A 26877-nucleotide genomic window follows, 5' to 3' on the forward strand; every position below is an offset into this window, starting at 1 on the left:
CAGTGTGTTTGAGGGCGTCAGTCCCCATGGTCCTGTGGGTCCCCCCCTCCTGCCTGCTGGTGCCCCGAGACCCCGCTGGTCTGAGCCGGGCTCAGCTGCCCTTGGGGGTCTGGCCACTCTCCCCTTTGCACCCGCTGTGCCGCCTGTCTCCCGTGTTTTGTCCTGGTCTCTTGGCTTGGGGTGTCTCTGAGGCTTTTATCAGTTGAAAATAAAGCAAAGGGTTGTTTGCTTTTATGTGCTGTTTTTAAAGACATGGATGGATTGAATGTTTCTCATATTCCTCTTAGAGGTTACGTTTTTTAGTGACCGTGTTATGTACTTACTGTAGAAAGATTACGAAATACAAATAAGCTAAGAGAAGAAAATTAGAATGGCCTGGCATGTTACCATCTAGAGATTATTGGTGTTCTCACATGTCCTCCGATACTTCTGTGTGCACACGTGTGTGTCCGCAAGCATTTGGTTTGTACACACCGGTGTGCGGTGCACCCGCTCTGGTTTTATCACCTGACTTTTCAAGGTACCAGTGAGGTTTGGTGCAGTGGGAATGCTTTACTTTCAAAAGCAGTGGACATAAAGTTTATTCACCTTTGCAGAGGGCACGTGATCGTCAAGTAAAACCGAAGGAACGAACCGAGGGGGTGGGGAGCGGCCCCACTGACGGGCTTCCCCACGCCCCTCTGCATGTGCCCCCCCTCCCCTGCTGCAGAGCACCTGCTGGGCCACTTGGAGCAAACCAAGAGCCTCGCCCCGGCCAGCCAGCAGGAAGGGGCTCCGGACAAGGAACCAGACGCGTCTCGGGGGGAGCCTCCCGCGGTTCCCAAGAGCTTCAGTGCCGCCAAAGAGCAGAAGAAAAAGCCTCGAAGAGGGAGAAAACCCAGAGCCTCGAAACCAGAGCAGCCGCTGGTCGTCATTGAAGGCAAGGAGCCAGCAGGTGAGGGCCAATCCCGGGGGAGGAGCCAGCAGGTGAGGGCCGGTCCTGGGGGAGGAGCCTGTAGGAGAGGGCCGGTCCTGGGGGAGGAGCCAGCAGGTGAGGGCCGGTCCTGGGGGAGGAGCCTGTAGGAGAGGGCCGGTCCTGGGGGAGGAGCCAGCAGGTGAGGGCCGGTCCTGGGGGAGGAGCCTGTAGGAGAGGGTCGGTCCTGGGGGAGGAGCCTGTAGGAGAGGGCTGGCCCCAGGGGAGGAGCCTGTAGGAGAGGGTCGGTCCTGGGGGAGGAGCCAGCAGGTGAGGGCCGGTCCTGGGGGAGGAGCCTGTAGGAGAGGGCTGGCCCCAGGGGAGGAGCCTGTAGGAGAGGGCCGGTCCTGGGGGAGGAGCCTGTAGGAGAGGGCTGGCCCTGGGGGAGGAGCCTGTAGGAGAGGGCTGGCCCCGGGGGAGGAGCCTGTAGGAGAGGGCTGGCCCCGGGGGAGGAGCCTGTAGGAGAGGGCCGGTCCTGGGGGAGGAGCCTGCAGGAAAGGGTCGGTCCTGGGGGAGGAGCCTGCAGGTGAGGGCCGGTCCTGGGGGAGGAGCCATCAGGCGAGGGCTGGTCCCGGGGGAGGAGCCATTGGGTGAGGGCTGGCCCCAGGGGAGGAGCCTGTAGGAGAGGGCCGGTCCTGGGGGAGGAGCCTGCAGGAAAGGGCGGTCCTGGGGGAGGAGCCTCTTCCTACAGGAGAGGGCCGGTCCTGGGAGACTGGGAGGGACCTGAGGCCATGTCACCTGTCACCTGCATTTAGGGCAATAAAACTGAATGTTGGAATCCCACATGGAGGTGGACTCTAAGTCCCCTTTTCCTGTAAATTAGCTCTTTTGGAGTATAGTTTACACATGATACAGTTCGTACTCCAAAGTGTGCAGGCTGTGAACTTGGACAGGTGGGTCCGCCTGTGTGAGCAGCACCTGACGAAGACAGAACTTTCCCGTCTCCCAGCCACTTCCCCCGTCTCTCGTGAATCGGCCTTGCCCACCCCAGGAGTTTGCGGGAATGGTCTCCTTCAGTGTGAGGTGTCTCACGTATGGCATGTGGGGTGACTCGTCCACGCTGGGTTTCAGCCGCTCCCCCTCGGTGGCCAAACAGTGTTGTCCACTGCATGGACGCCCCGACACCTGCCGGTGGGCACCTGGCTTGCTTGTTTCCCAGCCCCGGCAGAAGCTCATTCTCCGTGACGACATCCCCAGTTGAGTTCGGAGGGACCTCTGACCCACTTCCGCGGCCTGGGTCTCCTCGCTGCCCTCTCTGCTGACCGCTGGGCCGTTTCCTTGGTGCCGCTGTTACATCCCAGGATTCCTCTTGCTGGCCGGTGCGCAGCCCGCTCTGTGGGCCTGTGTGGGGCTGGTAGGGCAGAAGAGGGTTAGACCCCGCCCCCCTGGTCTGAACAGGGAGGGCCAGCGAAGGGACAGAGCTGTTCTGTGATTGTTTCCCGGGTGGGTAGTTGCATTGGGAGGATGTGCGGTGGGCGAAGTGGCCGGAGCGGTGCCTACGTTCTGTGTGATCTCCCCACGCCTTGTCTGTCCAGAGGTCCGGGCCGGGGCCCCTACCACTGTGGTTACTTTGTAGCCCACTCTTGCACTGAATGGTTATCTGCTTTGGACCGTACTTAAGGTGGCTGGCTATCTAATGATAAAACTGGTATCTCCAAATCTCCGTCGCGACTAATGTGATAAGTTAGAAGATCCCACCAGCTATCACAGCACTGTGTTTTCGGCTGGCGTGGAGAGGGATGGAAGTGGCGTTACGTGACTGCTGTGGTTTTAACAAGGCATCACGGTGTGCAGCTCCGGTTTTGTGTTAAGAATACTGTTTTGTTTTTCTGCGTGTGCAGATGAACATGTGGGTTCTAAAACGGCACTGGCGTTCCTTCGTCTTCTCCTCACCCGCGTAAACCTTGCCATCCCTGCCGTGGGCCCGGCTGCGGCGCCCGTGGGCGTGCTGTCGCGGTTGGGTTGTGTCCTGCCCCTGCCCCGGCCCCGGCGGTGACCTGGCCTTTCCCCTTCCTTCTGCACAGAGCAAGTGGCGGAGATCGTCACCGAGGTGCCACCGGACGAGCCGGCGGCTGCAACCCCGGACGAGCACATCGTGGAGCTGGTTTTGGGGAAGCTGGCCACCACCCCCAGCGACGCCACTTCCGTGCCCAAGTGAGTCCAGCCGAAGCACATGGGACAGGGAGCGCCGTGGCCGTGAACCCGTTTGGGAGGGAGGGCCTGGTGACGGGGTTGGGGGGGGCGTTTGTGTCTTGGGGTGGAAGCAGGAAAGCTCGGGAAGCAACAGGAACCCAGGGGTTTAATGGCACTGTGAAAAAATTTTTAAGTACTTTTATTTTGGTAAAGTAGGCATAGCATGACATTTATCACCTGAACCATTTTCAGAGTAGAGTTCACACAGATTCCCCATCGTCCACCTTCATGACTTTTTTATCTCCCTTAAACGGAAACTCTATACCTATGTAACCATCACTCCCTCCCCTTGTGCTCTCTGTGTCCGTGAACCTGAACACTGGAGGGACCTCGTGTGAGTGAGGCCACACAGCATTGTTCTTGTGTGCCTGGCTTCCGCCAGGCAGCGCGAGGTCCCCCCGCGTGGGAGCCTGCGTCCGGCGGCCTCTGTTCGAGGCCGAGTGGCCCTCCACCGGCCGCGTGGGCAGACCTCGCCCTGCCGCTCCGCCTCCAGCGAGCACGCGCTGGGCCGCCTCCCCTCCTCGGCCATGGTGATAAAGCAGTTTCATCTTTCAGTTTCTGTGGATCTGACACCTTACTCAGCGTTTCCCTTCTTCTTCTAGCGAACAAGGGAAGTGTACTTTGTCTTTTGCCTTTTTTGCACGGTCTGCCCTGACCGTGTTGAATGAGCGGCTGGCGATCATTTTCCCCTCTGGCTCTTTTTGGAGTTCCTTTTACCATTTTCACACGCACCTGGGCCTCCGTGGTCCGGAACCCTGTGGAAACGCTGAAACCGAAGCCGAGTTAGAAACGGGGTTACCTGTTTGTTTACTCACAGTCTGTCTTCGTGCCCCGAGGGTTTCCGAGGGTCACAGGAAGAGGACATTCTAAAAAGCAGGCCCAGCGGAAGTAGGAAGCAGTGAGGAAAGCCACGTGGATGTGGCCACATGAGTGGAAGCACAGACTGAGCCGAGGCCCCCTGGTGGCCGGAGCTAAACTTGCTAGGGCGCGTGGCTGGCACGGAGACAGCTTCCTGCACCATCGTGTGTCCCAGGCGCCCCTCCCTCTGGAATCCCGGGCCTCAGGGAGATGCCTGAGCTCATCCCCTTCCTCCTCCCGTCAGGCCGGGACCACGTGGAAGGACCCTTTCCAAGGTGTCTGGAGCCTTGAACCCTTGCCCCCGACAGCCCAGGGCCCCCGGTGTCTCACCGTTCGCCTGTCTCCCCGGTCAGGTTCCCCCATCACCAGAGCAGCAGCATCACGCTCAAGAGGAGTCTGATCCTCTCCAGCCGGCACGGCATCCGGCGGAAGCTGGTCCGGCAGCTGGGGGAGCACCGGCGGGTGTACCAGTGCAGCACCTGCAGCAAGGTCTTCCAGAACAGCAGCAACCTGAGCAGGCACGTGCGCTCACACGGTGAGTCCCGGCTGTTGTCCCTGCCGGCGGCCGCGAGGCCAAGGGGCTGCCCATCCCGTCCTGGGTGGGCCCCGCGAGCCAGCGGTTCGGGGACACCCGTCTCTCAGGTTGCGCCTGCCATCGGGTCAGCCTTTCACTGTTGGTTGCGTAGGTGACAAGCTGTTCAAGTGTGAGGAGTGTGCAAAGCTGTTCAGCCGCAAGGAGAGTCTGAAGCAGCACGTCTCTTACAAGCACAGCCGGAACGAGGTGGGTGCAGCCGCGGGTCCCCTTCCTGGTCGCGGGGTGACTCGGGCCTCTGACCAACAGTCAGGGTGTGGGGGGGAGAAGTTAGAGTCGGGAGAGAGGAGAGAACCAAAAGGGCCAAGCCCGGTGGTTCAGGACACCTTCCGGTGGCCTGGCCAGGCACAGACAGGGGGGTGGGGGGGGCGGTGGCCAGAGGAGCTGGTGCGGGGGCAGGGGGCCGCTGCGGGCTGTACGGGCACCTGAGTGTGGGCGCTCTTTCTAGGGCAGCTGGGTGGGAAGAGGGAAAAAATTTCACCTTCCCACGTTGAGTAGGAGAGTCATAGAGAAACGTCATAAACCACACACACGGGAAAGTTGCTAGAATGTTCCATCAGGAAGCTCGTTCTGCCTGAACCTCCTCGGGCCCCTCCGCTCACTGACGCGCTGCCCTCTGCCCAGGTGGACAGCGAGTACAGGTACCGGTGCGGCACCTGTGAGAAGACCTTCCGCATCGAGAGCGCGCTGGAATTTCACAACTGCCGGACAGGTGAGCGGGCGCCGTCCAGCGCCGCTTCCCGGGGGACGGGATGGAAACCGTGGACGAGGGAAGGGAGTAAAGGTGGAGTCACCAGATAACCGCTCCTCTGACACTCCCCGCCACTCATCGGCTCGTCTGAAGGTGCAGGTGGAAGCTCCCTGCGTCTAGAGGAGCTCACCTTTCTCACTTGCTGTCGTGCATGCCCCACGTTCGAGACCCCGGTCAGCCTCGCGAAGCGTGGTGGGCAGTGCTGTTGCGCTTGTGCCAGGACCACGTGAGACATGGAGAGGGGTGGGGCGTGCCTGCCCGAGTGCCTGTCCCTCACCTGTCAGCAGGGTCTTGCGTAGCCATGAGCCTTCCCTTCCGTGGGGAGCTCCCAGCGGCCAGGACAGGGCACCGCAGCGCCCTGCCCAGACCACGCTGCTCTGAGCCCACGTCTGCCCGCCAGTCTCCAGTGATGCGGGCCCCTGTTTTACTGGCGCTGAGATGCGCCTGGGCTGGGGGGGCTCCCTGGGTCTGGACAAGCGTGCTGGGCGCCGTCTCTGGCGAGCTGGCGGCTGGCGAGCACACGTAACCTAGAGATCCCCGTGCACAGCAGGGAGGCAGTGGCGTGGGAGCCCAGCCGGGGGAGAAAGCCCCGCCCTGTCCCCTCTGCGCCCTCCCTGTGCGCTGCGGGTGACTTGCGTTCTCCCTCTCTCTAGGAGCCCTAGCACACCCGGGAGAGGGGGGGACCTGTGGCCGGCGGCTTAGAGACCTACCAGGTTAGCCCTTGACACCGAGCCCTTCCCTGTCGACCCTCTGTGTGCGTTGCTCGTATCTCTGTGCTGGTTCTCGCTGAGGTGGGTCTCTGGGGAACCTTAGCCAGCATTAGCTCCAGCTCCACGGCCCCTCCCGCTGCAGCCGGCACCTGGCCCGGCGGCGTCTGCCGTGTCCCCGTGTTTGGCTCGTTTGTTCGTTTGTTGTGTTGTGAGGGCCCCTGTCGGAAACCGCGGCTTGTCTCTCCACGGCGCCTCGCTTGCTCCCATGGCAGGCGAGTCTTGTTTCACCTGAGCTCCAGGTGCTCTGCAGCCTCCGCGCCCGCGACACTAAATGACCTTGGACGTGTTCAGACAGACTGCCAGTGTGCTGTAGCTCCTGCATTCCCTGGAGCCCTGCACCCCAGGTGTTGCCCCAAATCTGGGGCCAAACCACCCAGCAGTCTCCATTGCTGCACTAGCAGCAGAGAGCCGCAGGCGGGGCTGTCATCCCGGTCAGGCGACGCCCCATGTGGCCACTCGTGGATCTGCACGAGTGGGGGAGTGGGGTGGGGCTGTCGGGGTGTCAGGAACAAGAGTGGTGGCGCCCTGCCCTGCCCTGTCCGGTGTGTGGTGAGCGACCCCAGGTCCAGGAGGAGGAGTTGTCCTCTAACTGCCTCTCTGGACACAGAGGAAACAGGAAGTAACGACAGAGGGTAACAGTAGCGGTCAAAGCCGCAGACGCTACATGACGGTTGAAGCTCTGGCCGACCAGACCTGACCTGACCTGACTGCCTCCTTCGGTACAGGGAGCAGCCGGGCGGCCCTGGCGGCCGTGGCTGCCGTGCTCTTTCTCTCTTCTGACGACGCTCTTGTTTCGCAGCGTGGAAGTTTGGGGTGGAGAACGAAGGGTACACCTGGAAATGGAGCTCATTGGCATGACACAGTGCTTGCCTGCTGTCACACTTTTTACCTGTTCACGTTAGGAACATGTGTGTCTTCCGCCGACCACGAAGCCGGGAGTGCGTGTGACGTGAGGGACGGGCTTTGGGGTGTGCAGTCGGTGGGCTTTCCTCAAGCTTTTGCTCACCACCCCCTGTCCTGGGTGTGACAGGGCGGGTGTTGGTGTAAGTCTCCTGAGTGGTCCCCGTACTGCCCTTGGCCATCGGACTCTGGAATGGCGAGGGCCCCTGTCCAGGCCCTCAAGAAAAACATGGCCCTCCAGGCCCCCCGGGCAGGTCGGCTGCTGAGAGATCCGCCGCCTTGTCTCCGGGTGACCCCGCGCCCCCACCCTCCGCCAGAGCCCAGGGCACAGGCCTCTGTTCTCTGTTGCTGTATTCCTCGCAGACACAGACGTGGGGCCCGAGGGCCCCAGGTTGCTGGTGGGAGAGAGTGTTGGCAGCAGACACACCGTCAGCGTTCCCGACGGTGCCCGGGTGCCACGGTGGGAGCAGCCGCCCTGGGCGGGGCGCCGGCGCCGGCTGCTCTGCTGCAGCTCCCCTCCGGTGGGCAGAGGCCACACCCTGGCCGGGATGGTCTACAGGGGTCTCTCGCCACACGCTGGGAGGGGCACTGGGAGGCACTCACGGGAGGGAAAGCTAGAGCCCAAGGGCACGCTGCACCTTCCACGCTGTCAGTTCCCGGGGGAGGGATGCAGCTGCCCGGAGGGGGCTCACCTGGGCGGGTGAGCAGGTGTGGGCTGGGCAGGGGTCTTTGTGACCTGACGGAACAGCCTGGTGAAGGCGGCTCCTCACAAAGCAGCTGGCAGGCGCCCTCGGTCTGGTGGTCCCATTCCTGCGAAGCTCTGCTGGGGGAGCTTAGCAGAAAGGGGCGGGGGGAGTTGCGTTGTTACGGATCATTGAATTATCGACAGTATCGGAATAACGAAGTAAACTGGGTGGACTGTCGAGTAGCCACTGAAGTGAGCGTGAGCATGTTTTGCATAAGCACACGTACCGCGTACACGTGAGTGTGTGATCAGGAGATTATGTAGATGCACCCGGGCTGCGTCCCAACTGCATCGGGGCCACCCGAGAACTGGGGCCCCGAGCCCCTGGGACATGCTGGTTGTCGCAGCAGGCTGGGGGCGGGGCGGGATGCTGCAAGGCACCCCAGAGCCCAGGTCGGCCCCCAGGGAAGGGTCTGGCCCACGTGTCAGCAGAGCCCGGTGGGAGACCCTGGGTGTGGGGTCCTTCCACACACCCAGGGCCCCGCTGCAGCAGAGTGAGACCCGAGTCAGACTCGCCGCAGAAACCAGCAGGTTTCTGGGGGCCTCGGACCCGTGTGTTTGGCAGTGTCCGCTGACGTCAGCGAGGCCAGCAGGCTGAGCCCAGGGCCCGGAAGTGAGGATGACGGGGTGCGACCCGAGGGTCTGGGTCTGGGTCTGGAGAGGGACATGCACCGTGGCCCGCACCGGCAGGCCCACCTGCACAGCGTCCTGCGGGGTTGCGGGGGGGGGCTCCTGGGGACGAGAGTCCTGGCATGGGCGCTCCGGGAGGGCCGTGGGCAGTGAGGGCTGCCCTCCGGGGCTTGTGTAGGGGACAGGCCTGTGGGTGATGGCTGTGGGGGGAGGTGTAGTGGGGGTGGGGTGAGGGGCAGAGCAGAGAACGGGCAGAGAGGGCCGGGCACTCGTGCTGGGCGTGAGGCCCTGAGGTCCCTGAGCCGAGGGGAAAGGCCAGGCGGGTCAGGCAAAGACAGACGCCTGGAGAGGTGGCCATGCTGCTTGCGCCCACCAGAGCAGGGCCTCAGGGGAGCCGGGGGAGCCGGGGACATCCTTGGCACCTGGAGGGAGAGAGTGCAGTGGGACAGAGAGGGGTGGGGACCGACGGAGTCCCTGGAAGAGCACTGTGACTGCTGGCGAGGAGCCACTGGGTGGCGTGGCGGGGAGGGAGGAGGTGGAGGAGGGTGGTGGGGTGAGGTTCGGGGGTGGAAGGAGGGGAGCTGGATGTTTGCTCCGGCCTGGTGCTTGAGCAGAAGCCACAGCAGCACCGGTGACACTGCTCCCTGGCCGAGGGGCCCTGGTGCATCTCCGCCCTTCACCTGCGCCCACTGCCACTCCCACTCCCACGGCCGCAATGTGGAGCCTGCATCTGGTGCCGTTCACCTAAGAGCTGCTGTGTCTGCTTGCTTCCCGGACAGATGACAAGACGTTCCAATGTGAGATGTGTTTCAGATTCTTCTCCACCAACAGCAACCTCTCCAAGCACAAGAAGAAGCACGGGGACAAGAAGTTTGCGTGTGAAGTCTGCAACAAAATGTTCTACCGCAAGGACGTCATGCTTGACCACCAGAGGAGGCACCTGGAGGGTGAGCACACCTGCCCGGGGGCTGGGCTCCTGGGGCGGGGGGAGGGGCCGTGCCCATGTTGCCAATAGCTCTCTGGACGCGGTTTGGCTCTGCCACCCTCCCATGGAGTCGCCACGCTGTGGGAACTCGGTTCAGGCGGGGAGACGGGGTCCACAGAGTCGTGTGCCAATGAGAGCAGCTGCAAGTGCCCAGGTGTTAGGAGGGGAAAGGGTTAAGGAGCCCAGGCTCTTTACAGGACTGAAGGTTACCCAGTCATCAAGAACATTTTTTCAGAGCTTCTTTTGACATAGTGAGCGAATGCATTTGACGTGATAGAAGGCAGGAGAAAGCCAGTGTGCGGAACGTGCACGACACCTGCTTCCCGCCACGTGCACGGAGCAGAGTGTTCCGGGCGGGCCGAGGCCGACGTTCCCTGGCTCCCCTGCTCTCTGTGGGGGCCCCCCACCCTGCCGTCTGTAGCAGGCTCGGGGCCCGGGGGCTGCCCGTCCAGGCGGTGGATCCCCGAGAGGTCAGGGGCGAGAGCAGCGTGGACTTCAGGGGTCCAGCGATGGGGCGAGCTGGGGGAATGCATCAGGACTGGAAACGGGCCAGTGGGGGGGTCGGACCCAGAGCTGTGCGGGCGGCACCCCGAAAGGGAGGGCGTGAGCACTGCGGGGAGAACCCTCACCCCCGGAGGCCTCCGCAAGGCGTCTTACCCTAATGAGACTCTGCGCTCCTGCTAGCCAGCCCTCACCGAGCGAAGCGCTTTTTTCTTAAAAGTTTGGGAAATAAAAACCATTTTCTAAAGAATTGCAAATGGAGTACAGTGAAGCCCGCAGTCACCACCGCTGGCAGGTTCTGTGACTCTAAGTGAAATGACCCGTCACGGAACCAGCTCCACCGCAGGCTGATTGGTGGAAGCGAGAGACGCTTCGGCACAGCCTCCTGATGACATGACGTCACGTGAGGACTTGCCGTGCATGCTCGTTGGGAAGCGGTGTACGAAGCCTGACGGTGCCACACAGGCGTGCGGACACACGCATCGTCATGCCTTTCTTAAGCCAGCCTGGGGTCTCGGCTTGTCCGCTCCCCAGCTGCACCTGGCGGTGCTTCCTGTGGCCTCGTCAGGTCCACCCTGCTTCTTCCTCTGACTCGGTACGGGGTGCACAGAGGGGCTCACGAGCCAAGCGTGGTGACTGGGTGGCCTCAGTGTCCTCACCTGTGCGTGGGACTCCCTGGGCTGGTGGGGGGGGTGAGCCAGACCCCGCTCGTGAGGTCCCGAGTGCGGCCCCGCGTGCCGGCCGCCGTCAGCACTGCTGGTGGTCCCCGGAGGACAGGTGGATGCCTGCACCCGGGCTGCGTCACAGCTCAGTGTTGCACCTGACGCTCGCTCGATGTTCTCTGCTGCGTGAGCGGGGCTGCTGCGGCCCTTCCGTGGCTCCCCCCACCCTCGGCCGGAGTCAGCACAGGCCCCGCTCTGGCCTGTGGGCCGTGCGCCTCCACGTGCGCTGCCTGTGGAGACGGCGGAGGTCCAGGCATTCTTACGTCCAGCCCCGTGCTTCACGCCCTGTCACGTGGGGATGTCCCGGAACGTGTAGAAAAAGAGACCCTGAGAAGTGAATGTCTCTCTTCTGTTCAAAGATAACCTGTTTCATGCAAACTTCTAAAAGCGTTTTGATTCCATTTATGAACAGTGATGCTTTAAAACCATACAGATTTTATCATCATCCGAGTTTGCACCCCGATCCCAAGGGAACTGATTTAATTGGAAGGATGAGTAGTGGCCCCTTTTTAATGAGAAGCCTGCCTACCCAGAGGCGGCCTGGCTTTTCCCTGGACCTGTCCATCGGGTGCGGACACCCGCCCGGTGGTCGTCCATCGTAACTCCTCCTCCACACCGTGAGACGGACACCGCTCGCTGCTCGGGGGTGGGGGGTGGCGGGGGGTAGGGGAGGTGTTTTGGGTGCAAACGCTGTGAACCCCAGGCACACGCGGTCTCTGCTCCCACTGTGTAGGCGCGGCGGTGAGTGCTGGCCCACGTCACAGCCGGGCGACACCACCCACTCACTCGTGTGTCCCCACGCTGTGGGCAGCCGCCTGCCGTCCTCTGGAAATGGCGCTGGGCTGAAGCGGAACTGACCGCTGTCACGTGCTGACTCTCTCACTGGGGCGGGCGGGCTTTCCAGGCGTCAGGCGGGTGAAGAGAGAAGACCTGGAGACCAGCGGTGAGAGCCTGGTCCGCTACAAGAAGGAGCCTTCGGGATGCCCCGTGTGCGGCAAGGTAACGCGCGCTCGCGGCCCTGCAGCCCGAGACCCAGAGCTCGTGGTTTCCTTACGCTGCAGCTCGGGGCTCCGCCTGCTGAGTCTCCAGGGGAAAGTTCGGGGGGCGAAGGGGCACTCGGGTGGCCTTAGGCTGCACTGTCCTCTCATCGGTCCCCTTGTCGTTGGGTCTTTTGCCATTGGGCTGGGTCTCCAGTGAGTGAGCTCAGAAGTGAGTGTTTGCCCCGTTAGAGCCCTTTTCCTTTTGCCACGCCCCCACTCACCTCCCTTGACGCGAGGATGCACCGAGGCCGGCTGTGTGCCCGGGTCTGGAACTAGTGTCTCCCTCGGTGTGCAGAGCGTGTGCTGCGGGGGGGGGGGTCCCGGGGGGTCCCCAGCGGACTCTGCGCCAACACACGCAGGGGGTGTGGGGGGACGTGTCCACTGGCCCGTGTTTGGGTCCAGTTTCTGAGTCAGCCACGTGCAGCCCACGTGAACCGCCGGGCGCTGGGGGGGCCCCGGGGCGGGCACTAGAGGAGCGACGGCCTCAGCCAGACGGCCAGCCGGTGGCAGCTCGGCCCAGCCTGCTGCCCTGTGGCAGCATTTCCCAATTTCTGTGGGCCTTCTCCGGAGAAAACGGAAGGAAACGGCGTGTGTCTGGTTGTGGTTTCTGCGGAGAAGCCCGGTGTTTGTGGGAGGCGCCTCACGCCTGCCCCTTCGGCCCGCAGGTGTTCTCCTGCAGGAGCAACATGAACAAGCACCTGCTGACCCACGGCGACAAGAAGTACACCTGCGAGATCTGCGGCCGCAAGTTCTTCCGCGTGGACGTGCTCAGGGACCACATCCACGTCCACTTCAAGGTGCCGGTGGTGGCAGCCCCTTTCCCGGCAGACCCCGCGGGGCCCCGCGGCCCTCTGGCCGCGTCCTCACCCACTCCACTCCACTGTCCATGGTCTCCTGCAGCCCCACGCAGGGCCCCTGTTAAAGCTCTTCCCGCCAGGCCCGGGGGTGGGGAGGGTGGCATTTGCTGCCCTCCTCCTCCCTGCCTTTGAGGACAGCAAGGAGGGGGCCGGAGCTGGGTGGGGGGCAGCGAGAACTTGGGGTCATCATTGAGGGTCGGGGGGAAGAGCCAGTTGAAGGACAACGAGGAGGTGATGAGGGTGCTGAGACCCAGATGCAGCTGGGAGCCCCCTCCCTGGAGACCCCCGCCAGCCTGCAGCTCAGTGCTTGTTTGGGGCAGTTCCCAGCCCCGGCACAGGCCGGGGTCTCACTGGGCGGGTCTGAGAGATGGTGGGGGTCCCCAGTGGGGACCTGTGGGTGCTAGTCCTGCCACCCTTGGAGCCCCCGCATTTCCCTCTGCGAGACGGGGCCCTGAGCCCTGCCACGGGAGGTGGGTTTCTCTGGGGGTCAGCCTGAACCCAACGGAGGCAGAGGGCCTGGCGGGTCTGAGTGCCGCCAGCGTGTGGCCCCGACGGCTGCTCGTGCTCCTGGGGCTGGCTCTTCTCCGAGTGTTGCCCTTCCTCTGCTGACGGAGAGTGGGCGATCAGCTGGTGCCAACGTGGGGGTTTCCCGTAGAAGAAGTGCAGCTGCAGCCCCGGGGGAAATCTCTGTGCTTCGGCCGGAGGGAGCCGGGGGGAGAGAGGATGGAGAACTTTCCGCTGGGACGCTGCTTCCGCCAACCCCCCTCCGTCACTGCCCCAGCATCCTAGTTTTGCTTCCTGGCGAAACCTGGCCAGCAGTGCCATGCGTCCTGGCAGCCGCCGCCTGAAAGTGGGCAGTTGTGGGGAGAGTGGCCGACGGCCCCTGCGGCCGTCGGAAGGAGTGGCTGAGACCGGGAGCTGACCGCCAGGCATGGCCAGCCCTCCTCCATTCCAGACGTGGCCGCTGACCCCCTGAAACTCCGCTCCCTCAGCTCCCAGGCTCACCCCCCACAGCTGCCCCTCCCTGGGTGTCTCCGGCCTGTGGCAGGACTGTCCAGTGTTTCTTTTTTGGAGAAGTCAATGGCACTTTAGGAACTTGGGGGTGGTAACCATCACGTCACATGGAAAGAGACCTTAGAGTCCCCCCCATTGACAGAAGCCACCGTTGAGGCCGGGGCCTTAGGTGTTCCCAAGTTCAGGGGTCAGGGAGTGCACTGTTGCCCGCCCTCACCCCCTGGTGGGGTCGGCCCCAGGCACGGCAGGTCTCTGAATGCCGGCAGGGGCCCGCGGGTTTGCCATCGGGGAGCTGGGGTGGGCCACTCGTGCCCCACACAGGGAGCTCGCAGGACTGCCTGCCCGTCCCCGGGCGTGTCGGAAACCGGCCTCTGCGACCTTTGCAGGACATCGCGCTGATGGACGACCACCAAAGGGAAGAGTTCATCGGCAAGATCGGGATCTCCTCGGAGGAAAACGACGACAATTCTGATGAGAGCGCAGACTCGGAGCCTCACAAGTACAGCTGCAAAAGGTGTCAGGTAACCCGACGGCTCGGGGCGTCAGGACAGGAGGCTCGGGTGCAGGGCCGCCAGACCCCTCAGGCTCAGGCTCAGGCTCTGGGAGCCTGGCCCGGCCCCTCCCCCATTCATGTGGGCCTTGTCACAGGTGTCCTGAAAGGCCGCCCCATGTCACCGTTCTTAGGGGTGGAGTGTGGTCTCACGGCTGTCACGTGGACCATCCCTCAGAACCACTCTCCTGACTGGCTTGAGTACGGCCGGGTGGCTAACCAGGGGGACGTCTGGCTCCGTGAAGGGCGGCCGTGGACGGGGCCTCCCCTTCCCCCGTCTCAGGCCAGTGGCCCTTCGCCACCGCCCGCCCCACACGTGGTAGGGGGCCTTGCTCAGAGGCAGCGGTTTTGTTCTCAGGGGACCCTGGGCTCCATTTTCAGCAGCTGGCCGGACGCTCCGTGGTCCCTGCTCGGGGCTCCGCTGCTCAGGAAAGCGCAGGTCATGCCCTGTCGAGTGCAGGTGCCCATGTTCCCTGTGAGCACCGGCACCTGTGTGCTCCTCCAGGCACCTGGCCCTGCACCTGCATCAGGTGGGGGTGAGAGACAGGGAGGTCAGGTGGGTGGAGAGGAGGCTGTGAGGCCGGGATCTGCCAGGGGGCCCAGGGGGCGCTGGGTCCACTCCTCACAGTCCTTTCGCTGCAGTCTGGCCCGGCGCTGCCCCTGCCCCTAAGAGCCCCCTCCGCACCTGTCAGGGTGACGGGCTCTCACGGGCGTCCCTGCGCCCTGGTGGGTGGCAGTGCGTGCTGAGCCTCGGGGGCCGGGCTGCACGCGGGCTGAGCCGTGGGCCTGTCCGCAGCTCACCTTCGGCCGGGGGAAGGAGTACCTGAAGCACATCATGGAGGTGCACAAGGAGAAGGGCTACGGCTGCAGCACCTGCAACCGGCGCTTCGCCCTGAAGGCCACCTACCACGCCCACATGGTCATCCACCGCGAGAACCTGCCGGACCCCAACGTGCAGAAGTGAGGCCCGGGCTGTGGGCTGCAGCGCTGGGTGGGGGCCGAGGGAGGCGCGGGCAGCGGCGCTGGAACGGGCCAGTCCGCCCGCTCTGCCAGCCCCGGCCGGGTCCCCGTTGATCCTGTTGTCCGCTAGTCCTGCCCCGGGCCCGCATACCCCCTCCCTGCCAGGACCCCCTGTGACTGGCCGCCGTCCAGGCCTGTGGAGCCACCAGAAGCCCCTCCCCCAGTGATCAGGGTCCCTGACTGGCAGCCCCGTGTCTGGCTGCAGCCCAGACTCGGGGCCCCGAGCCCGAGCGAGTGAGTGGTGGGCGGCGGCTGCAGTAGCCAGCAAAGGGCCGCAGGCTGGGCAGTGGGAACAGCAGGAGCAGGCTGTCCCAATTCCGGAGGCGGAGCCTGAGATCGCCATGTTTCAGGGCTGCTTCCCCTGGGCGGCCGGAGAGAGAACCTGCTCCAGGCCCCTCTCCTTGCCTCGCACTTGGCCGTCTCCCTGTGTCCTCAGAGTCGTCCCTGTTCCCCGTCCACATCTCGCCTCTTCGTGAGGACGCCAGTCGCACTGGAGTGGGGCCTCCTCCAGGGACCTCGTTTCTTCCCGCTCCCTTGTTAGACCCAGCCTCCAGATCCAGTCGTGTTTGGGGGAGCTGGGGTTCGGGCATAGACGTGGGTTTGAGTGGCGGTCGCATGAAGCCCCTGATAGCGCTAGAATCTCTGTGTCCGTGGCCAGCTCCATGGCACCTTTTCGGTCCCGCCTGTTCCGATCGCGGTGCCCGGGACAGGGGTCCCCGCCGCTGCGGGCCGCCCTGAGGCTTTGGTCCGGTTCCAGGTACATCCACCCATGCGAGATCTGCGGGCGGATCTTCAACAGCATCGGGAACCTGGAGCGGCATAAACTCATTCACACGGGTAGGTGTCCCCCCAGGCCCCGGGCCGGGGGCTGGGCCGGGGGCTGGCCCGGCGCACTGGCCGCCTCTGCAGAGCAGCCCTGCGTCGTCCCCTCCTGTTGCGTTCTGCTGTCCCCGGCTCCTCCCATCCGGGCCCCTCATCCACTCCCAGCATGGCCGCCCCCTGCCCGTCACCCCTGCAGTCCTCGGGCTGCCTCCTTGCTTCCAGCTGCAGGGGGCCCGCCTTCCCTCCTGGTTACTGCCTTGATGCTGCGACCACGGATGCGGGTCTCACGGGCCTCAAATTTGGTTGCGTTTGTCTGTAAGGTGTGAAGAGCCACGCCTGCGAGCAGTGCGGGAAGTCCTTTGCGCGGAAGGACATGCTGAAGGAACACATGCGCGTGCACGATAACATCCGGGAGTACCTGTGTGCCGAGTGCGGGAAAGGTAGGTGTGGGGCCTGGCGCCCGGCCAGGTGCAGACATCTGGGTCACAGGTGTGCCACCAGCCATGGAGCTCTAACTGGAGGGCGCTCAAGAAGTGGCATATCAGTTGCGAGGGGGAGCTCTCACGGGGGTGTGTGTTTGAGAACTGGCACATCAGTGCAAGGGGAGCTCTCACGGCGGGGGGGTGCAAAAACTGGCACATCAGTGCGAGGGGTCACCACAGCCGTCAGGGGGAGCCCAGATGTGAGGATAGCATTTAAACGAGGGACCTAAAACCAACACAGATGTGAAGAATTCGAGGCACAGACTGCTTTGAAAGCGGGGAAGTAGTACAAATGTGCAATTGTGTGCAATACGAAATAACTCTAAGAATCACCATGTGGTCTGAGGTCTGAGCGTAGACTCGGCTGTGAATTACTGCCGACCGCAACCACTAGGGGCTAAGACTGTGATTTATTCTGACCGGCGATCACTGGGACCCGTATTTAATCAGGTGAAACTAGTTAAATAACGAGCCTGTTCAAGAAATATCTCCCAGTAAGTGAAACTTAAAAACAGGTAACCCCAGTACACGGTCAGATTTTAGTCCCCTTCTGAGTTTAAAAAACCACCACGAGGACCCAGAGGCCTGGCTCAGGGGCCCCTTCTCTGGCTCCTCCCAGCGGCCACCAGGGGGCGGCGGGGGAGGGGGCAGCAGGCCGGCCCTGGTTCGGATGAAGTTACCACTCTGCCGTCGGGGTCTGGCTGAAATTCTGTATTCCACGAAGGCTTCATTTTTTCCTTTCTTCTTATTGAGACATAGCTGACGCGCCACATTGTGTAAGTGTGACGCGTACAGTGCGTCGGTCTGACACAGTTATAAACGCAGTACGATCGCTACAGGGGGGTTGGACGACCCCCGTCGCATCCCATGTTTACTGGCCTTTCCTCTGTGTGGAGGCCAGTGCAGGTCGAGGCTGTCAGCAGCTCTGAGGTTCCCAGTGTGACAGCATGGGCTCCAGACGCCGCGTCGTGTGTTGCGTCCCCAGAACCGATCCATCTGCTCTTTGTGCCCTAAACCACCTCTCCCCGGGTCCCCCCCACTGAGCCCCCCCCCCCCGCCACCACCCTTCTGCGCCGCTTTCATAGGTTTCGTTTTTTAAGAATCCACATACAAGTGATGCATAGTACTTGTCTTTCTCTGTCAGACTTGCCTCACTTAGCATAATACCTTTAACATCCGTCCACACTGTTGCAAATGGCAGGACTTCCTTCTTTCTCGTGGCTGAATAGTATTCCATTGGGTAGAGCACATCTCTTTTATCCGTTCATCTGTGATGGACACTTGGGTTGTTTTCTCTCTTGGCCGTTGTGACTAGTGCAGCAGCCAACACGGGGATACAGACGTCTCTCTTCAAGACTCTGTTTCCGTTTCTTTTGGAGACGCACCCACAAGAGGAGTTGCTGGATCCTGTGGTGGTTCGGTTGTTGGTCTTTTGAGGAACTGCCATTTCGTCTTCCGGCGGCTGCCCTGATTTTCGTTCCCACCGGCCGTGCACAAGGGCTCCCCTTCTCCGCATCCACGCCGGCGTTCACCATCAAAAACCACTTACACTGGTTTCATATAAACCATCTCATTATGGTTTAAATGGCTTTCTCTGATGCGTAGTGACGCTGAGCACATTTCCATGTATCTGTTGGCTGTTTGTAAGCCTGGAAAAATGCCTTTTCAGGCCCTGAGCCCAATTTTAATTGGATTCTTTCTCTTCTTTCTTTCTTTCTTTCTTTCTTTCTTTCTTTCTTTCTTTCTCTCTTTCTCTTTCTCTCTTTCTTTCTCTTTCTCCCTCTCTCTCTCTCACTCGCTCGCTATTGAGTTGTAAAGGTTTTTATCTTTTGCTGTTGAGTTGTACGAGTTCTTTGTCACGTCTCTTACTCAGTATGTGGTTTGTGACCATTTCTCTGGCTCTGTAGGTTGTCCTGGTGGTGGTTTCCTTTGCTCTGCGCAGGGCTCTTTAGTTTAATGTCATCCACGTGTTTGCTGCAGTTTCTGTTGTCTGTGCTTTTGTGCCTTAGCCGAGCCGCCGTTGCCTTGACCGGTGGCAGGGGTGTTTTACCCTGTGTTTTCTTGTAGGAGTTTTATGTTTCGGGTCTTACTCTGAAATCTTGGATCCATTCGAGTTCATCGTTGTGAGCGGTGTAAGATGGGCGTTTATTCTTCCACATGTGAACCCGGTTTTCCCAGCACCATTTATCGAAGGGACTGCCTTCTCCCCATTGTGTGTTCGTGGCGCCCTTGTCACAAGTGAGCGGGCTGTTTTGGGGAGGGCTTATTTCTGGGTCTCTGTTCTGTTCCATGGATCAGTGTGCCTGTTTTTATGCCAGTACCATGCTGTTTGGATCACTGTAGCTCTGCGATATGTAATATGATACATCGGGTCTAGTGGTACCTCCAACTTTGTTCTTCTTTCTCAGAATTGCTTTGGCTACTTGGGGCCTTTTGTGGTTCTAAACAAATTTTAGAGTAGTTTATTTCAGTGGGAAATGCCATTGGAACTTTTATCAGGATTGCATTGAATCTCTAGCTTGCTTTGGCTGGTCTGGGTGTTTTCACCATATTAATTCTTCTTATTCATGAACATGGGATATCTTTCCATTTATGTGTGTCCTCTTTAATCTCTTTCACCAGTGTGTTACAGTTTTCAGTATATGGGTCTTTCACCTCCTTGGTTAAATTTATCCCCAAGTGTTTTATTGTTTTCAATACTATTATAAATGTGATTGCTTTCTTAATTTTTCTTTCATACAACTTATTGGTAGTGTATAGAAATGCAACTGATTTCTGTATATTGATTTTATACCCTACAACTTAATTCATTTATTAGTTCTAACAGTATTTTATTTTTTATTTTTCTGTATTTTACTCAATCTTTATTGTATTTTTCCATTTACCATTTAGTCCCCTTATAGCCCCTCCCCCCCAGCAATCACCACACTGGTGTCCGTGTCCATGAGTCCTTTTTCCGTTTTGCTCAGTCCCTCCACCTCGTACCCATGCCCCCCACTAGCTGTCACCTGCTCTCCATCTACGTGTCTGTCCCCATTTTCCTTGTTAGTTCACTTTGTTCCTTAGGGCCCACATATGAGTGAGATCATGTGGCATTTGTCTCTCTCTGACTGGCTTCTTTCACTTAGTATCATGTTCTCCAGGCCCATCCATGCTGTCGCAAAGGGTAAAATTTTCTTCTTTTTTATAGCTGAGCAGTATTCTATTATGGAAATGTCCCATAGTTGATTTTATCTACTCATCTATTGATGGACACGTGGGCTGCTTCCATATCTTGGTGATTATAAATAACACCGCAGTGAACATAGGGGTCTCGTGTTCTTTCCAAATTGGTGTTTTGGATTCCTTCAGATATATTCCCAGAAGTGGGATCGCTGGGTCAAAAGGCAGATTCAGTTTTAATTTTTTGAGGTGTCTCTGTACTGCTTTCCACAGTGGCCGCACCAGTCTGCATCCCCACCAGCAGTGAGGAAGGGCTCCCCTTTCCCCACGTCCTCGCCAGCTCTGGTTGATTGTTGATTTGTTGATAATAGCCATCCTGACAGGTGTGAGATGATATCTCATTGTGGTTTCAATATGCATTTCTCTGATGATTAGTGAGGTTGAGCATCTTTTCACATGTCCATTGGTCATCTGTATGTCCTCCTTGGAGAAATGTCTATTCAGGTCCTTTGCCCGTTTTTTAATTGGGTTTTTTGGGGGGTTTTTTTTGGTGTGGAATTTTGTAAATACTTTATAAGTTTTGGATATTAGGCCCTTAACAGATGTATCAGTGTATATGTTCCCCCATTCTGTGGGTTGTCCTTTTATTTTATTAAAGATTCCCTTTGCTGTGCAAAAACACTTTAGTTTGATATGGTCCCATTTGTTTATTTTTTCTTTTGTTTCCCTTGCCTGGGGAGACATATCCAATAAAAAATTGCTACCAGCAATGTCTGACGTTTGCTGCCTGTGTTTTCTTCTAGGATTTTTATGGTTTCGACTGTAACTTTTAAGTATGTGATCCATTTTGAATTTATTCTTGTGTGTGGTGTAAGAAGGTGGTCTAGTTTAATTTTTCTGCACTTATCTTTCTAGTTTTCCCAACACCATTTATTGAATAAACTTTCTTTAGTCCATTGTATGTGCTTGCTTCCTTTGTTGACTGTTAATCGACTGTGAAGGTGTGGGTTTATTTCTGGGCTCTCTACTCTGTTCCATTGATCTATGTGTCTGTTTTTATGCCAGTACCATGCTGTTTTGATGACTATGGCCTTATAGTATAGTTTGATGCTAGGTAGCATGATTTTTCCAACTTTGTTCTTCTTTTTCAGGATTGCTGTTGCTGTGTGGGGCCTTTTGTGGTTCCATATAAATTTTTGAAATATTTGTTCTCGTTCTGTAAATATGTCATTGGACTCTTGATAGGAATTGTGTTGAATCTATATATTGCTTTAGGTAGTATGGACATTTTAATGATGTTAATTCTTCCTATCTGTGAACATGGTATATGCTTCCACTTACTCGTGTCTTCTTCAGTTTCTTTTCTCAGTGCCCTATAATTTTCCAAATATAGGTTTCTCACATCCTTGGTTAGGTTTATTCCTAGGTATCTTATTCTTTTTGAAGCAATTGTGAATGGGATTGTTTAATTAATGTCCATTTCTGTTAGTTTGTTATTGGCATATAAAAATGCAACTGATTTCTGGATATTAATTTTGTATCCTGCTACTTTGCTGAATTCACTTGTCAGTTCTGGTAGTTTCTTTGGGGTTCTCTATGTACAGTATCACATCATCTGCAAATAAAGACAGTTTTACTTCCTTCTTTCCAATTTAGATGCCTTTTACTTCTTATTGTCTGATTGCTGTGGCTAGGACTTCCCGTAAGTATCATACTGAGTAAGAGAGGTGAAAGTGTGACTCGTGGGTCCCCGGCCAGCAGTGACCACGGAACGCTGCAGATGGCACGTCGAAAACACGCTAGAAAAAACATGCGCAGAGACAGACTAGTTTCTGTGGAGAAGTAGAGACGGAATGGCCACCCCCTCTAGTGGGGAGCGCGCCAATTTACCGTCCAAACCTGCTTTTATTGGGCTCGTTTTGCATAATAATTCGGGTAAAGTACAGTACTCATTATGAGGAAGTAAGGAACAATAGATAACAAGGAACTCTGCGGGTCTATTTTGAGTCAGGGTCAAAGAGCTGTAAGACTTTGAGGAGCAAACTAACTTCCTTCTTGGAACCCTCTCATTCAACTGAGAGCATTCTAAACAAAGAAGGTTTCACAGTAATGTGCATGTTCTTTCTTAGGCCTGATCACCTGGGGAATCCGCCCTTTTCAGCACAGAGCTGCACCACCCTGTCATTGTTTCAGGCTTAGGTGGAGCAAGAGAACTAAGGCAACCAAGAGATAAGGAGATTTTCTCCCAGATGATGAGAACTCAGGCTATGTCAAAGCTGAGGAGCGAGGGTTCATCACCCCCTTTTGCTGTAGCCCCCAAAGTCCTTCTTTTGGGGGCCTCCCACGTGATCGTGCCGGTCTTAGGTCGTTCCCCGCTTGGGGAATCTTACCCGTCATTGGCTAACCGACCAAGCTTTGGGGTTCAGTTATGAATGAAGCAGCAGAAGCAGCATTCCTGCCAGAGAGATAAGCTTTTGTCTCCTTGCTGGCTTACAGTTCCAAGGGCATTCCCTTAGCCTTAGTCTAGGTGGGGGTTACAGCTTCTGATACCAGGCAGGGCGGTTCCCAACAAAAGTGGTCATCCCTGTCCTGTTCCTGATCTTAAGAAGAATGCTTGTAGTTTTTGCCCATTGAGTATGATGCTGGCTATGGGTATTGTACATTGCCTTTATTATGTTTAGGTATTTTCCTTCTATTCCCACATTATTGAGAGTTTTTATCATAAATGGGCGCTGGATTTTATCAAATGCTTTTTCTAGATCTATAGATACGATCATGTGGTCTTTAGCCTTCATTTTGTTTATGCCGTGAATCACATTTATTGATTTGCAATTGTGGTACCAACCTTGCATTCCTAGAATAGATCCCACTTGATCACAGTGTATGAGCTTGTTGATGCATTGCTCTATTCGGTTTGCTGATATTTTGTTGAGGATTTTATTACCTGTGTTCATCAGAGATATTGGCCTATAATTTTCTACTTTGTAGTGTCTTTATCCCTGGTAAAATGAGTCTGGGAGCCTTCTCTCCTCTTGAGTTTTATGAGTTCTAACAGTTTTTTTATTGGAGTACTTAGGTTTTCTGCATATCAGATCATGTCGTCTCTGAACAGAAATAATTTTACTTCTTCCTTTTTGGTCTGAATACCATTTTTCCCTTGCCTGTTCGCTCCCTCTACTACTTCTAATGTTAAGTTGAATAGAACCAGAAAGAGGGGCCATCCTTGGCTTATTCCCGTTCTTAAAGGAAAGGCATTTAAGTTTTCACCATTAAGTGTGATGTGAGTTTGTCAGATTCGTTCTTTAGTGTGTTGAGGAACATTCCTTCTGGACCCAATTTGTTGAGCACTTCTGTCGTGAAAGGATGTTGTGTTTTGTCAGATGCTTTTTCTGCGTCTGTTGAGGTGACCGAGTGCTTTCTGTCCTTCACTCTGTTACTGCGCCACGCAGCACGTGCACTGATTCGCAGGTGTCGAGCCGTCCTTGCATCCCAGGGATGGACCCCACTTGACCACGGAGAGTGACCCTTCTAATGTGCGGTCGAATTCAGTTCGCCAATACTCTGTTGAGAGTTTTACATTTACGTTTATTGGGGATATTGGTCTGTGGTTTCCTTGCAGTGCCTTGCAGTGCGGCGTTGGTGTCGGGGCATGCCGGCCTGGTGAAATGAGTCTGGGGGTGTTACCTCCTCTCTGGCTTTTTTGGCAGAGTTGGAAAAGGATTGGTGTTAATCCTTTAAATGTTTGGCAGAAATCACCAGTAAAACCATCTTCCTCTATTTGGTTTTTAAAATTAAATAGGAAAGTATGAAGTTAACACAAATAAATGCCCGTAATTCCACTCACTGGATAGCCCTTCTAGTCCGCTTACATCAGATCGCACGCACACGGCTGAGAGAATGAACTGCAGGAACACGGGGAGTGAGCCGGTGCTCCCTTCCTCCCCCACCCCCAGCCCCTTGCTGTCTCCCAGAAGCCCCTCCTGCGAGGGCCACATGCAGGCTGTCTCCCCGAGGGAGCACCGCAGGAGCCCGACCACGCACAAGTGGGTGTACGAGGTGAAGTTGTTGTTGCCACCTCAGATCTCAGTTACGCTCCTCCAAAGATCCCTTGTTAATCTTTTGGTGGGAACGTTTCCAGCAGTTTCTGTGCCTGCTGTAGTGAGGGCCCTGCTGGCTCAGCTCCAGCTGCAGCCCCAGGCTGTGCCCGAGCTCTTCTGGGCCCTGCCCCACTGGCTGCCCACCGCCGGCCCTCCCCCCACCCCACGTCTGGAAGAGACTGCAGAGCAGGGTAGAGGTGGGAAGGGCCCGAGGTAGACAGGCGTGGTTGGGCATCCACTCCAGGTGGGCAGGGAGAAACCACACCCAGGCCCTCGGCACCACCCTCACCACCGCCCCCCCCAGGCCTGGCGGGGCCGGCAGAGGTGCCCGGGGTGAACACCGAGGTCAGAGCCGCATCTTATAATACTGTTTTTATATTTGAAATGTGGTGAGTGTTTAAAGAGTTCTTTCGTGCCTTGCATGCTTTCAGCAAACACCGGCGTGAATTCTCGGGCTGCCGCATTGTTCCGCACGGCCCCGTAGCGTCGGCAGTGTCCTTCCGCAGTCATCCCTCGGTCGCCACGTGGGCCTGCAGATGCTGTGCTCACCTGTCCTTTCTGTGCCTTGCTTCTCATTTACCTAAGGACCCATCCTGGACACCGTTCCGTATCGGGACAGGTGGACACTGCATTGGTTTTCCTCACAGCCTTGCCCAGACCTGGTCCTGTGCACCCCATAAGCGGACCCTCCCACTCGTGCATCAAGGGGTGCTGTGTGGACAGCCTTTTATCGCCGCAGGTGTCCCTGGGGTGCTCTTGCACAGCGCTCCTTTACGCTCTCCTTAGAAATTCGAGATCTGACTGGGACTTTCAGGTGAGCGGCTGTTGGAGGTGAGGAGGGTCCCCGGTACCTGGCAGCCGGGCCCAGTGTGCCAGGCCCGGTGGGTGTCCACGGGCAGCAGGGGCAGCCGAGGGTCACAGGGAAGTAGCCTGTTCAGAAACACATCACGTACTGTGAGACGCTCAGGACGAATCCTGGTGAGAGGGCCGTGTGGCCTGCGTGAACGCCAGCTCACCAGGCCTTTAGCGATTTAAGAAGGTGAGAAGAGACCCATTCCAGGTTTGGGAATTTTTTTTCTCTTTTAATCGATTCTAGAGAGAAGGGAAGGGAGGAAGGGAGAAGGGGAGAGAAACATTGATGTGAGAGAAATGTCCATCAGTTGCCTCTTGCATGTGTCCCTACTGGGGTCCGAGCCCGCCACCCAGGCACGTGCCCTGACTGGGAATTAAACCCGCAATGCAGGATGATGCCCGACCAGTTGAGCCACACTGGCCAGGGTGGGGATTCTAAGTATTTAAAAAATACCTATTTTCCACAGAGGAAGTTGGAAATGTGATGCAGAGTGAAGCAAAATCACAGTTATGCAGCCTTAAAATCCCTTCCCTGAAACAGCCACCGGGCGGCAGTCGTGTGTATTTCAGAACTGTTCTCAGATTAAGATTTTATTTATTTATTTTTTAGAGAGGGAAGGGAGGGAGATAGAGAGAGAGAAACATCAATGTGCAGTTGCTGGGGGTTATGGCCTGCAACCCAGGCATGTACCCTGACTGGGAATCGAACCTGCGATGCAGGATGATGCCCGACCAGTTGAGCCACACTGGCCAGGGTGGGGATTCTAAGTATTTAAAAAATACCTATTTTCCACAGAGGAAGTTGGAAATGTGATGCAGAGTGAAGCAAAATCACAGTTATGCAGCCTTAAAATCCCTTCCCTGAAACGGCCACCGGGCGGCAGTCGTGTGTATTTCAGAACTGTTCTCAGATTTTTTTTTTTTTTTTAAGATTTTATTTATTTATTTTTAGAGAGGGAAGGGAGGGAGATAGAGAGAGAGAAACATCAATGTGCAGTTGCTGGGGGTTATGGCCTGCAACCCAGGCATGTACCCTGACTGGGAATCGAACCTGCGATGCTTTGGTTCTCAGCCCACGCTCAATCCACTGAGCTACGCCAGCCAGGGCAAATTTTTTAAACTGGAAAGAGAAACCTGAGCGTCACCAGCACTGGCTGGGATGGGGAGGTCAGCGTGGGTGGTGGACTTTGTCGTCCCTCTACTTCTGAGCACTTTCTGTTTTGTTTTTTAATGACCGTGTGTTATTTCTGTGGTTCAGAATAAGTTCGTTTTAGATGCACATGGGAGAGAGGTGCTGGTTGGGGCAAACAGCAGAGACTGACCAACTCCCTTCTGTCCACCCAGCCACCGGGTGCTGACCCTGCAGGGACTGTCCCACCAGGGGTCAAAGCCAAGATGGCGCGGCCTGGGCGAGCAGCCAGTGTGGGGCGGAGTGTGCTCGCTGCGTGAAGGTGTGCCCCCTGCCGCACTGCCCGGGGCACGGTGGGCGGGTCGGCTGCGGCGGCCTCAGGGCCCCTGCACTGGCTGTTCCCCCTGCCAGGAGTGCCGTTCCCCCCAGTCGCTCTCGGCCCCTCCCAGTCTCCCAGGCCACTCGCAGATGCCCGTCTGAGGGAGATCCCGTGACGCCCCTGCACAACCCAGCCTCCCGGCCGCTTGCCCTCCCGCCATCTTCATCACTCTGTCCTTCTCCTCATTCTCCCTCGTGGGACACTCTGCCCTGCTTGTCTGTCCCTCCCCGGTGAAGCGGGGACCTGGCGTGGCTCCCTGCTCAGCCTCTGGCACCTGTTGCAGTGCTGGGCCGTGGCAGGCGCTCCGGCGTCTGTAATGAACAGTGCACGCCATGAGTGGTATGTACTGTTGAGAGCAGTGCAGGGGCCAGGCCGGGCCTGGTGTCAAGGCGACAGCAAATGGTGGAGCCAGCAGAAGTGGCCAGACAGCGGCGGGTCTCGGGGTGCATGGCCAGAATACACCCAGGAGTGTGGCCCTGGAGGGGCAGGCTGTTGGAGAGCCATCCGCCGGGTTAACCTCTTGTCACCCGTCGTTTCTTCTTCCCTGTGAGCACGCGTGACTCTTTAAGCGGAAAGACGCTGCCCCGCAGTCGGTGCCAGGCCCACACACGTCCTCGCCCCTCCCCCCTGCAGCCCCCCTGCAGTCCCCCCGCAGCCTAGGAGCCCCTCTCTGTGCGTGCGGGACGGGCTGAGGAGGGCACGGCCTGGCGGTCCATCTGGGTCCAGGGTTCAGAGCCCAGTCAGGAGCTGGGTGAAGTTCACATGCCCCTGGACCGTGGCCAAGGGTTTCCCAGGCAACCTGGAAGGGCCCTGTTGACCCGATGAAGCCTCGAGGACTCTGTGGGCGCAGGAGTCCTCCCAGAGGACTGTCGCT

General features: G+C 57.9%; 1 protein-coding gene across 2 annotated transcripts in view; it reads left to right on the forward strand.

Annotated features, from left to right (window-relative positions):
• Positions 1–26877, forward strand: part of PRDM15 (PR/SET domain 15) — a 64471-nt gene that overhangs the window by 25784 nt on the left and 11810 nt on the right. The window contains exons 7-19 of one of the 2 annotated variants that reach the window (XM_045852753.1): positions 710–934; positions 2977–3106; positions 4357–4538; positions 4690–4784; positions 5220–5307; positions 6000–6059; positions 9171–9338; positions 11504–11598; positions 12305–12436; positions 13897–14031; positions 14857–15020; positions 15838–15917; positions 16223–16342. In XM_045852753.1, coding sequence (XP_045708709.1) covers positions 710–934; positions 2977–3106; positions 4357–4538; positions 4690–4784; positions 5220–5307; positions 6000–6059; positions 9171–9338; positions 11504–11598; positions 12305–12436; positions 13897–14031; positions 14857–15020; positions 15838–15917; positions 16223–16342 — 1674 coding nt within the window. The remainder of the gene's footprint in view (positions 1–709; positions 935–2976; positions 3107–4356; positions 4539–4689; positions 4785–5219; positions 5308–5999; positions 6060–9170; positions 9339–11503; positions 11599–12304; positions 12437–13896; positions 14032–14856; positions 15021–15837; positions 15918–16222; positions 16343–26877) is intronic. The other variant, XM_045852754.1, reaches the window with a different exon arrangement.

This window comes from Phyllostomus hastatus, unplaced genomic scaffold (assembly GCF_019186645.2).
Source record: "Phyllostomus hastatus isolate PE091 unplaced genomic scaffold, TTU_PhHast_1.1 phas_contig_948, whole genome shotgun sequence".
Lineage (NCBI taxonomy): Eukaryota > Metazoa > Chordata > Mammalia > Chiroptera > Phyllostomidae > Phyllostomus > Phyllostomus hastatus.